This window comes from Herpailurus yagouaroundi, unplaced genomic scaffold, assembly GCF_014898765.1.
Source record: "Herpailurus yagouaroundi ecotype Mexico unplaced genomic scaffold, PumYag 161, whole genome shotgun sequence".
Taxonomy (NCBI): Eukaryota; Metazoa; Chordata; class Mammalia; order Carnivora; family Felidae; genus Herpailurus; species Herpailurus yagouaroundi.
The window spans coordinates 10,488,253-10,501,204 of NW_024412402.1; the positions used below are offsets into that span (position 1 = coordinate 10,488,253).

Genomic DNA, 12,952 nt, shown 5'->3' on the forward strand with positions numbered 1-12,952 from the left:
AGAAAAATAAAATCCAAAGCTACCGTATCTTAGCACACTGCCTGACACCTAATAAGAGCTCAAAATTTTATGTTATTATTATTGTTGTTATTGCTGTTGTTGCCTCATAGATTATTATTATCTATGAAGAGCAACAGAAGCCGCTTCAAAAAGGCACGACACTCGTATTTCACCAAGCTCCAGGCGGCCCCGCGGACACCCCACCTCCCCAACGCTGTCTTTCTCAGCCCCTCCTCCAGCCCGGCCCCGCCCCCCAGGAGCCCAGGGGCACTTCCGCCCCGCCCACCAGGCTGACGCATGCGCTGTCGAGGTATTTGCGCGCCAGTTCCCCGAGCTGGGCGGCACACCCTGTTTCCGGCGCCCGGATGAGATTCCGCAAGGCCTGGCGCCTGGTCGTGATGTAAGCTCCGGTTGTCGTGCTGAGTCGGAAGTGGGAACCCTTCGGCCGCTAAGACTTCTGTCGTGTCGTCGCTGCTGGCCTTTCAGGCTCTGGTAAGAGAGGAAATAGCTTCAGGGGAGGGGGTCGTTGAGTCTGCGATGGGATATTTTTCTCCTAGTTGAATGCCGCTCCGGGCCTCTGCACTTTTGCCTCCAAATTCCTTCTCCTGTGCTTTCCTGACCCTTGACCCTCTCTTTCATGAACTTCGACTCTGTCTGATTTGGGAACCCTTTACAGTGCCCCCAGCTTCTGGCATCTCTCCCCTTCTTTGCCATTCCCTTCCAGGAAAAGGCCAGAATACTGGCCATGCATTATCTTTGACTTCCTTCCTCTGGAATGAGCGCCGAGTGGGTGGGTCTCCTTCCTTGCCGTGAATCCCTTATGGAACCTGGAGGGATGACATGTAAAGCGTAGACAGCAAATAGCCAGATACCAAAGAAGGTAATATTGAGCACGGGACGCAGTAATCAAGCCAGCTGAATACATATGGCAAGATGGTGACATTTCTTCAGCCACCTGATCAGTTCACTACTCAGAACTCTCCTGGCACTCTGCTTCGTTCTCCCTCAGTAAAAGGGTGTAGAAGACACTAATAAGATTGCGTAACCACAGCTCGGGAGCTTATATTTGATGGGTCTTCTCTTTGGGATCAGTTTTTCACTCCCAGAACAAGGATGTGTTTAGTCTCACTGTTTTGGTCTCACATGGGGGTCCTCCTGAGATAAAATGGGACCCAGGAAAGAATGCTGTCGGCTTTTAGATCCTTCTAACTTGCTGAAATGTTGTTAGGATCTCTTGCCACATTATCAGGACCTGAAAGGATTTGGGCGTGGAACATATAACAATGAAAACATTTTAATTCTTTTTTGGTTTAATGTATGTATTAGTCACCAGGACAGAGACCTTACTGAGTATGGTTTAGTAGAGCTTGATTTTGCCAATCCAGTTTTATGAAGTATTCTACATATTTCTGTTTAAAAGCATTACTAAGTCTGATGTTCAAACATTTGTGTGCTCACCTTTTTAAGAGCTGACATTGATCCTTAGGGATTAGCAGTACGGTTCATAAACAAAAGATTGAATGGAGGTGGGGATGAAAGGATTTTTGTAGGACTGGAAATAAGTAGCTATTATAGATGTAGACCCTTGCAGGGAGTATTATCTGAGTGAATTGTGTTTTTAAGTAGGAAATACTAAAAAGGAATCAAATCCGGGGCACCTGGGTGGCTCAGTCAGTTGAGTGTCCGACTGCTGCTCAGGTCATGATCTCAGTTCGTGGGTTCAAGCCCCACCTCGGGTTCTGTGCTGACAGCTCAGAGTCTGGAGCCTGCTTTGGATTCTGTGTCTTCCTCTCTGTCTGCCCCTGCCCTGCTTGTGTTCTCTCTGTCTCAAAAATAAATAAATAAACATTAAAAAAAAAAAAAAGGAATCAAATCCAAAAGCTCTTAAGGGTTGGTGGTGCCACCACCAACAGGGTGGTGCTGTATCTCTGTATGGCAGTTGAAAACAGAAGATTATAAATAATCCGTGCCATTGAATATTAAAACAAAATATCAGGGTTCCATTTTATCAGATCTTTTGGAGTGGGTGATATCTAGGTGCTATTAACATTTGTGAGACCATTGATCATCTCCACAAAGACTCCCATCAAGTGATCATTCCTCCCTTTTCCTATGAAACTTTTCTGTAAGTGGTTACACAGTATTTGCTATTTGACTACGACAGTAGCTTGTGCACAGAGTTGAAGTTCATATGAAAAAGATGAACTTAGTGAGGACAGGCAAAAGCTTTTGTTCTTCAAAAAGACACATAGCGGAGATGACAAGAGATTTATTTCCGTCTGTACCCTACACATGCTGAGATACCAAAGAGCCACAAGTGTCTGGCCCGGAAGTTTGAGCTGCTACTGTGACCCAAGACACATAGCAAAGCCCTTGTAGGATCATGGGTGCTGCTATTGATTACAAGGTCAGGAGTAATTACATGTAAGGTTAAATCATTTAATAAATATGTATGTGGGATTTTGTGATGGTGATATATAATGCCAGACGCGGAAGAAGAACTAATCAGACATGAAAATGTACTCAAATTGCTTCCTGTCTAGCAGGGTAGAAGATTTGCATTAGGAATACAGCATAGAAAGTTATAAATCCTGTTAATATAGATAAAATGTAATGGGAAACTAGCTTCTTTTTATAATATGAGAGTATAGTATTGAGTAGGGAGGAAATAATGCCATTTATTATCATAAACCCTGTTCATTTGTCTTGATAGTCTTAGGATCCTATCTTTTCATATGTTCTGTATTCCTAGCTTTCAACTTCCTTTCTACAAACATGGTGCAGATGATGCATCATCTCCTTTGTATTAAACTAAACTCTTCTCAATTGTGGGGGTTTTCTTTAATAAGATCCTATTTTTAAGTAATCTCTATACCCAATGTGGGGCTCAAACTTATAACCCTGAGATCAGGAGTTGCATTCTCTACTGACGGAGCCAGCCTGGCGCTCCTCAGTTGTGTGTGTAAAAACCCCTTGGAGGGGCACCTGGGTGGTTCAGTCGGTTAAGCGTCCAACTTCGGCTCAGGTCATTATCTCACAGCTCGTGAGTTCGAGCCCACTTCGGGCTCTGTGCTGACAGCTCAGAGCCTGGAGCCTGCTTCGGATTCTGTGCCTCCCTCTCCCTCTGCCCCTCCCAGCTCACGTTCTGTATGTCTCTCTCTCTCTCTCTCTCTCTCTCTCAAAAATAAACAGTAAAAAAAAATTTTTAAACCCCTTTGAATTGGCTTTTATATATATTTGTGTATATATGTATATTATATATACATATTACACATATGTATATATTTGTATATATATTTTAAACCCCTTTGAATTGGCTTTTATATATATTTGTATATATATGTATGTTATATATACATATTACACATGTAATATTATATATTACACATTATATATTATATATTTATACACACACACACACTGAAAGACTTCCCCTTTCCATCTCTCAACTCTTTTCCTATAGGTTACTTAGTTTTGGGCTAAGGCTTTTCTAGATGATGGAAAGATCACAATTCCAGGATTATATCATACCCCCTAACAATCCAAGCAGGAAAAAAGTTCCTTTTTCTGTACATTTCAGCCAAAGGCCTAAAGCTGGATGTTCATTGATTCTGATAGGCCTTGTTAGGGTCTTGTGCCCACCCCTCAGTCACTTTGGCCAGAAAACGCTGTACTCTTTTTGGCCAGGCCAGATTCATATGACCATTCCTAAAGCTAATGTGTGAGACCATCTTCTGAACACATGGGCTGGGAATGGGATGGATCCCCAAAGGAAGAATGTGGGGTGTCACGTTGAAAAAAGAGGATGATGTTTTGAAGACAGAAAATAACAAGAGGTCATTACACTTTTTGCATTCCTCTGGACTTTAGGGTACCTTAGGATAGAGGCAGAGTGGCGGTCAGCTAACAATAGACAATCAATGTCTTAACTTGAATTAGGGGTAACAGTTAAGCCTATGCAGTGGTTAAATGAGGGGAGAGTCCTCTCAAGGATTGTTGTGAATTCTAGCACTAAATGTGCTATCTTTATTTTTGATTGTTAAGCTTAAATAACTATACGTAACAAAAAATAAAATACATAGAGCAACATCTAACAGTTCAGTTCCTGGAGCATTAAAGCCCAGAACCATGCTGAGAGGAGTCTAGACTGCGTGCCTAAGTCATTACAGATAATTAACCATTAGCTTTTATGTAGAAAACAGGACAGAGGAGCGTGAGGCAGCTGGCGGAGATGGCGCCGGATTGTCAAGTGTTAAAATCTCTCTTCCACCCAATAATAAGGGGAACTTTTCCAACTCACATTGGCTTTGTTAATATGATTCTATAAGGAGTCTTACGTCAGTAGATTAAAGATAGGCCAGTTTTTTTTTCTCCTTCTTTCATACCCCATCCCCACTCCTTTTGAGGCCTCTGTCCTCTTAGCAGTCAACATCCTTGTGGGCAGAATAGTCCTACCCTTTGTCTCTTCCCACCCTTTTCAGGGTTGTGTTTCTATGCCGTGGCCTTAAAATTTCAGAAAGGGGAGAAAGCCTTTCAGGGTGCTCTGCTCCTCCCACTGTGCCACTGAGTCCCCTTGGCGCTTGAATGAGGACCTGTAGTCAGAAGGGTGCAAATGCAGGCTCAGTCAGCTCCACTAAATACCTTCCAGGTATATATCTATTTCCTGTTACACATTAGGGACATGTGTGTGTCTGCGGGGGTATGAAAAAATCAGATCGTGAAAGTTAAATATAGAAATAAGCAAAGACCATTTCGTTTTTAGCGGAAGAAATATCAATTGTTGTAAGCCTAGGAGTAGAGATAAATTGCCTAATGCATACTGAAAACCCACAGCACGCTACTGATCAGGTTCCTGTCCTGGTTTGCCCTTCCATCTCCAGTGAAGGCTTCCTGTTTGTTTATTTGTAGCTGAGGAATTCCCGCTTCCAGCTCTAAGTCCTAGAAGCCTGAGCGAGCGCCATCTTACGTTCATGGTGAATGGGAACTCATTGGCTGGCCTAGAGATTTATGGGAAATGTGTAGCTATTGTCATATTATTTTTCACTCAGTGCCGCGTCACAATGAGTAGATGGGTTCCCTCGTTGACTTTAATAATTCTTTCTACTTAACCTATTCTTTAAAGGCAAATAGAAATATGTCAACAGATAAATGTATTCCAGCTGAACATTTTTATTTTTAAAGCTTTCTGGTTTTAGCTGCCCCCAAATCAGGCCAACTTGTCCAGTCGGTGGCTTTGTAACCATTTTGCTAAAAACACCTTGCACCTTAGAACAGGAATGGAAAAGTGTCACCCAAAGCCTTTTAAACGTATTGTATTCGAGACACGGGGAGAGACCTGACTGTGGCTATGTTACAGCTGTCCTGCCTGCCCCTCTGTGTCTGATACCTGTCCTCTCTGCAGCCCCTCCCCCTAGGTCTGGATGGAGGATACTTTAAAGTGAAATGACAGACCAGGAGAATAACAACAACATCTCAAGTAACCCCTTTGCTGCTCTTTTTGGCTCCCTGGCTGATGCCAAGCAGTTTGCAGCAATCCAAAAAGAGCAGCTGAAGCAGCAATCTGGTAAGTAGAGGGGCCAATAGCAGCAGATGAGATGACCTAGAATGGGGTCTTCCCGGATGAAGTCTTCTTTGGGTCCGTAATTGCAATTGGAATTGAGGTTTGGGGCAGAAGTCATTTTTTGTTTGTTTAGGGCATAAATTGGGGGTGGGGGGTGTTCATTTTTGTTATCTGTTTTGTTTTTGGGTCCTATCCTCCCCCTGCATGAAAAGAGACCAGTTAACAGGTGGTTCCGTAGTAACAGACGCCAGTCGTGATTCCAAAGCTGTCAAGTTGTTTCTTTTAAAAATCACCTAGTAAAAGATATTTAAAGAAGTCTTTTTAACATAGGAAGCTGAGGTTGTAGGCATAGGTGTGGAAAGCACACTATATGCAGCTATAGAAAGCAGATGTGTAAAAGGAAGAATATTCTAAAAGCTTTTTGGCTTTTTGGTAGACAAATAAATGAAAGTTGTTCTTAAGCTCAATGCTTCAGAGTCCATCCCAAACAAAATACCTCTCCCATTTTGTAGAATGGCCACTTTCATAGCGTACTGCTATTAGAACAGATTTCTAAGAAAACCTGCGTGTGAAAATAATAATAATAATAATAACAACAGCAATAATATCTCACTAATCAGAAAAATGGTGTTCCTCATCTCGGACCAAAATTAAGGTCAAGGCTAGCTTCCTCCTATGAGAAGACATATAGCCAAGAAGAATTGGGATGATATTTCTCAAAATTATTAGTCTTCTGAGGATATTCACAGTCTTTCAAGCCAAGTCGCTGTCCTTCTCTCTCCAAAAAGAATAATAGTTTTGTTTGGAAAGGAGAAATGTTTGTCTTTTCCCTTTATTTTATTTCAAAAGTGTTCATATGCATAGCTGACTTGTGGCCTTGCGCTCCAATCAGGACTGAATTAAAGGGAGGTAAGGGCAAGACGGATGAGTAGTAGACAGGGTGATGGATGAAGCTAGGGAGAAATCCATGTAACGCTGACTTTCTAACATGATAGAAGGAGGCAGCTCTGGGTCTCAGTCTCTGAAATCTCTTGCTGATGCCAGGATATAGGAGGAGAAAGCTTGAATTAGGAGACTGCAGGAGACAAAGGGCAGGTGAGGAATAGGAAAAATAAGGAAATGGGAAAATATGATTTATGAGTGTGTGGTTGAGGGGAATTCTGCTACATAGGTTCTTAGCTCCTGTCGCACTCGGGGTTCAGAGGAGAACTTAGCCATATAAGAGAGCAACAGAATGTTTGTCCTTCTGGCTGGCGGCAGACATCCCAACTGGCTGGAATTGGGAGTGTTGCAGGCACCAGCAGTGGGGACAGATCAGGCACATGCCCTTCTGTTACTGTTTTGGCTCCTCCTCATCTTCGTTTGTTTACACTGAGTTTGCCACCAGATCTAACCTGTTTTCCGCCACCACCTAGTGCTGTGCCAGAACCTTTGACCTCCTACGTTGAGCCTCACGTTGGCGAAACTCACCACCTGAAGCAACTCTTACATTCTGAGAATTTTGCCTGGACTTTCAGAATAATCACTGTGTCGGCAGAGAAAAACAGATGCGGGCTCGTGTGGCTTTTACTTTTTTTTTTTTTTTTTCGCGTGGCTTTCAGCGAGCGGCACCACACTGCTTCTCCTTCGGCAGGAGTTCCTTTCTGAGGGGCACTCATTCAGGCTGCTTTAGAAAAATGTAAAGAGATCCAGCCAATAAGAAAATAGTGACAAATCAGAGGGGGAAAAAAGATTTGAACAAGCAATTTATATACAATAATCAAATGATTTAAAGAATCCAGTCTTGGGGCGCCAAGGTGGCTCAGTCGGTTAAGCATCCAACTCCTGGTTTCAGCTCAGGTCATGATCTCACAGTTTGTGAGTTCAAGCCTTAAGCTGGGCTCCAAGCTGAGAGCACAGAGCCTGCTTGGGATTCTTTCTGTCCCCACCCCCCGCTTGCGCTTTCTCTCTCTCTCTCTCTCTCTCTCTCTCTCTCTCTCTCTCTCTCAAAATAAGTAAATAAACTTTAAAAAAAAAATCCAGTCTCACTAAAATTAGAATACTACCCATTAAAAAAACAATTAGGTTAGGGGCACCTGAGTGGCTCATTCGGTTGAGTGTCCAACCTTTGATTTCAGCTCGGGTCATGATCTTAATGGTTCGTGAGTTCGAGCCCCATGTCGGGCTCTGCACTGACAGCACAGAGCCTCCTTGAGATTCTCTGTCTTCCTCTCTCTCTGCCCTTCTGCTTGCTCTCTCTCTCTCACTCTCTCTCTTCAAAATGAGTAAACTTAAAAAAAATAATATTTAGGTTTTTACCTATGAAATTTGTGAAGGTTTTTTTTTTTGTTTTGTTTTTTAATGTTTATTTTTCAGAGAAAGCAGTGGAGGGGCGAAGGGTGGGGAGACAGAGGATCTGAGGCAGGCTGTTTGCTGACAGCAGTGAGCCCAATGCAGGGCTTAAACTCATGAACCATGAGATCATGAGATCATGACCTGAGCCAAAGTCGGACCCTCAGCTGACTGAGCCACCCAGGCGCCCCTGAAATTTGTGATGGGCTTGTAAATGAGAGCAACCTTTCTGAGAATAATTTGGTAGTATATGTTAACTTTTAAATGTGCAAGCTCTTTAACTCAGCAATTCTGCTTCTACAAATTTACCTTACAGAAATACTCAGGTGTACAAAAAGAGTACTATTCGGTGCAGTAGTGTTTGAAATCATGAAAAGTTGGAAACAGCCCAAATGTTCATCACTTGAGAAGTAGCTACACAAATCAGAGTGTGTGCATACAATGCAATACAGTGAGCTATTGCAAAGAATGAGGTAGGCCTATAAATGACAGAGAAAGGTGTTGGTGCTGATTAAGTTTAAAAAGCAAGCTGAAAAGCAGTGTATATAGTATGATACCCCTTCCTCTTTTGTAACTGAAAATCCTAGCAATAAACATTAGCATCTCAGAATAGAAAAAAATATCTGGAATGCTTTGCTATTAATAGATTATTAAAACATATGTGTTCTCTTAAAATCAGGAAAAAGTGTGTCTTTGAAATAATTAAAGGCATGTTGATCTATTAGGTAAATCTTCGTTCACTAGGATTCTGTAGGGAACATAGTTGCCATTTTTCCTAATAGGGAGTGCAATCAATTAATGAATAGAAAGAATAAAACTTTTGATGTGTAAAATGTGGTAGGATTTCAGCCAGGGATTTCAGAATCCTATACGTAAGACGTTGCCTGATGCAGCTCAGTAGCTAAAAACACACAAATAATCCAATTAAAAAATGGGCAGAAGGTCTGTACAGACATTTTCCCAAGGAAGACATGCAGATGACCAACAAGTACATGAAAAGGTGCTCAGCATTACTCATCGTCAAAGAAATGCAAATCAAAACCACAGGGAGGTGTCACCTCACACCTGTTAGAATGGCTGTAATCAAAAAACAAAAAATAACAAGTTGGTGAGGATGTGGAGGACAGGGAACCCTTGTGCGCTGTCGGTGGGAATGTAAATTGGTGCAGCCACTATGGAAAAACAGTATAGAGGTTCCTCAAAAAATTAAAAATAGAACTACCATATGATCCAGCAACTCCACTTCTGGAGATTTCTCCAAAGGAAATGAAAACACTAACTTAAAAAGATACATGCACCCCCATGTTCATTGCAGCATTGTTTACAATGGCCAAGACATGGAAATATCCTGTGTCCATTGATGAATGTGTGGATAAAGAAGATATGATACACACATACACACACACACACACGTTTGTTGCCACTTGCAACAACATGGACAAACCTTGAGGGCATTGTGTAAAGTGAAATAAGTCAGACGGTAAAAGACAAATACAAACAAACAGATGTTCTCAGTTATATGTGAAATCTAAAAAAAGGAGAGAAAGCTCTCAGATAAACAGATTGGTGGTTGCCCACGGTGGGTACGGGGGATCAAAAGGTACAAACATCAGTTAGAAATAAGTCCTGGGGGTGTAATGAACAGCATGGTGACTGTGGCTCCTAATACTGTATTGCATATTTGCAAGTTACTAAGAGAGTACATCTTAAAGATTCTTGACACAAGAGAAAATAGTTTTTTTAATTATATGGTGACAGATGTTAACTAGACTTACTGTGGTGATCATTTAGCGATATATACATACATCAAATCATTATGTTGTGTGCCTGAAACTAATATAATGTTACATGTCATTTCTATCTCAAGTTTTTTAAAAAGATGGTGCCTGACTTGAGATGTTTACTAATTAGATGATTAACTTGTTTCACATCCGAAATTGTCTTCCTCTTGGTTACTTTTATCATTTTTGATAGGATACTTGGTTCCCTCTTACAGAGAGGAGTTTAACTGTTAATGGCTTACATTTTCTGGCAGATGAACTCCCAGCTACCCCAGATGACTCGGATAATAGTGTGTCAGAAAGCCTGGATGAATTTGATTACTCTGTGGCTGAGATTAGCCGCTCATTCCGTTCACAGCAGGAAATATGTGAGCAACTCAACATCAATCACATGATCCAAAGGATCTTCCTCATTACTCTGGATAACAGTGAGTTACAGGGGCACCTGGGTGGCTCAGTTGGTTAAATGTCCAACTCTTGATTTCAGCTCACGTCACAATCTCCTGGCTGTGAGATGGAGACGCCTGTTGCGCCCCCCCACCCCACCCCATGCCACATACACACACACACACACACACACACACACACACGCTGGGCATGGAGCCTGCTTAAGATTCTCTCTCCCTCTCCCTCTGCCCCTCCCCCGTGCACACATGCTCTCTCAAAAGACAAACAAACAAACAATGGATTACAGACTTGCAGCCAGTTTTCATAACTCTGCCCTTCCTGCTTGGGCTGGCAACTTGCTCTTAGAAATCTATTGTATCTGGTGTTTAAACAAATCCACTATACTCCCTGGAACACAAGATTGATATTTCAGTGAAGCTTCTGATGTGACCTAAAAATAGTATTTAGACACAGGTGCAGCTTTCATTATCCTTTTGGTACTGACTGGGCCATGTAGCTTCTTGTCTTCACTACCTTGAAAGGGAAGTGGGAATGGCAGCCAAACCCTTTTTCTTTTCCGAGGTGACCTAAACATTTAGATGGAAACCTCAAGAGGTGTCGGTGTTTTCCTTCTGTGTCCTCTCTATAGTTAAACCCCAAGATTGGTGCCAGTGTCTGGGATGTATTCTTTAAATGTCATGATGTTAGGTTTATAACCGAGCCCATGCTTTTGGACTCTTTAAAAAGATTTAAATCTTTAGCTACTATTTTGTGTGTCAAGATTATTCTGATATTACCGGAGCTCTACTTGGAGTTGAAAAGAAATGCTGTCAAAATCAGCTGTCCGTATAAGACAGAAGTGTTATCCTTAACCTACCAGATTAAAACCATTTCCCAGGTGACCCAAGCTTGAAAAGTGGGAATGGCATCCCCAGCCGTTGTGTGTATTTGGAAGAAATGGCGGTAGACCTGGAAGATCAAGACTGGCTTGATATGAACAATGTTGAGCAGGTACCATTCTTATTTTTTTTCTTATGCCTTCAGCAAAAATTGGCCACTTTTCTGCAACCATGACTTTGCTTAGCTCCATCTCTTAACGTTGTTTGTGGTGTGCCTCTTTTGCAATCTTCTCATTTACCAGGGCCACATATCCAGATATACCCCTTCTTTAAGGCCCAGTTAAAATGCCACCTTATTTATGAAGCCTTGCCAAGTAGGAGTTGTTATTCTCTCCTCTGAATTCCTGGAGTAATCTATCTATGCCTCTCTGATGGGAAGTGTCACCTTCTGTCACATGTAGTGGCTTTTTTATGTACCTGTCTTATCTCCCCTATCAGATCTTTAACTTCTTGAGGGCAGGGCCCATGCCTTTCTTCTTCATACCGTTTGCAAAATCAAACAGTGTGTTTTGCCTTATAAGTGCCTAATGAACATTAAAGGAATAAGAGTTTGCTAGGGAAGATACTCCACAACTTGTAGTTTAACCTTCTGTGTTTAAATTATCTTTATGTAAGTCTGAATGAGGCCAGCAATCACACAGAGAAGTAGATTGCGTATATAAGTTGAATCGTTAATTCTCCACACCATTCGACAAATCTGTTTTCGTGCTTACTCTGTGCCAGGCTTATACTAGACAGACACTTGAACTCTGTTTAGGATAACTGTACGGTTGCTCCTTGAACAACATGGGAGTTAGGGGCAGTTGAAAATTTGCATGTAACTCATGACTCCAAAAACTTAACTTAGAAGCCTACTGTTGACCAGAAGCCTCACCGATAACAAACAAAGTCAGTTAGGGAAAAGAAAATATTACAAAGAAAATCATAAGCAAGAGAAAAAAATACATTTATGATAGCATTCTGTATTTATCAAAAAAAATCCACGTCAAACCCATATTGTTCAAAGATCAACGGCATAGAGGTGCTAGGTGGCTCAGTCGGTTGAGCATCTGACTTCAGCTCAGGTCACAATCTCACGGTTGGTGGGATCGAGCCCCGCATTAGACTCTGCGCTGACAGCTCAGAGCCTGGAGCCTGCTTCAGATTCTGTGTCTCCCTCTATCTCTGCCCCTCCCCCACTCACACTCTGTCTCCATCTCTTAAAAATAAATGTTAAAAAAAAATTTTTTTTTAAACAAAGATCAATAGCATATACAGTTATATTTACATATATAATACTTTCTAAAGTAGTAAGTGGGGTCCTTTATTCCCCCTTCACTCTACATCCTGTGATTCTCACAATAACCTGTGTCCAGATTACCTTTTCATATTGATGTTTTAAGATGAATTCTGCAGTTGCTTAGTGTTTTGTTTATATGTTTTTCTTAAAGGCTGTCTTCGCTCGCTTATTACTTCAGGATCCAGGCAACCACTTGATTAACATGACTTCTTCTACAACATTGAATCTCTCTGCTGATCGAGATGCAGGGGAGAGGCACATTTTTTGTTACCTTTATTCCTGCTTCCAAAGAGCTAAGGAAGAGGTAAAGGAATACTCGCTATTGAGAACTGTGTGGTCATCTTGGGTTTGACTTCAATATGTAAGCCAGGGAGTTGGATCACTGGCTTTTATTTATTTATTTATTTATTTTTCAACGTTTATTTATTTTTGGGACAGAGAGAGACAGAGCATGAACGGGGGAGGGGCAGAGAGAGAGGGAGATACAGAATCGGAAACAGGCTCCAGGCTCTGAGCCATCAGCCCAGAGCCTGACGCGGGGCTCGAACTCACGGACCACGAGATCGTGACCTGGCTGAAGTCGGACGCTTAACCGACTGTGCCACCCAGGCGCCCCGGATCACTGGCTTTTTATGTCAGTTTATATACATCATATTATATCTGGAACTAGATATTACAGGCACTATTTGATGTCTAAAACTTTAGTCTCTCCTTT

The 12,952-nt window shown here is 41.9% G+C and overlaps 1 protein-coding gene across 2 annotated transcripts in view; it reads left to right on the top strand.

Moving 5' to 3' along the window:
- The first annotated feature begins 362 nt into the window (after positions 1 to 362).
- Positions 363 to 12,952, top strand: part of UBE4A (ubiquitination factor E4A) — a 35,729-nt gene continuing 23,139 nt past the window's right edge. For both annotated transcript variants that reach the window (XM_040483188.1, XM_040483189.1), the window contains exons 1-5: positions 363 to 492; positions 5,402 to 5,563; positions 9,927 to 10,100; positions 10,958 to 11,070; positions 12,389 to 12,541. In XM_040483188.1, the coding sequence (XP_040339122.1) occupies positions 5,443 to 5,563; positions 9,927 to 10,100; positions 10,958 to 11,070; positions 12,389 to 12,541 (561 nt within the window). In that variant the 5' untranslated portion in view covers positions 363 to 492; positions 5,402 to 5,442. The remainder of the gene's footprint in view (positions 493 to 5,401; positions 5,564 to 9,926; positions 10,101 to 10,957; positions 11,071 to 12,388; positions 12,542 to 12,952) is intronic.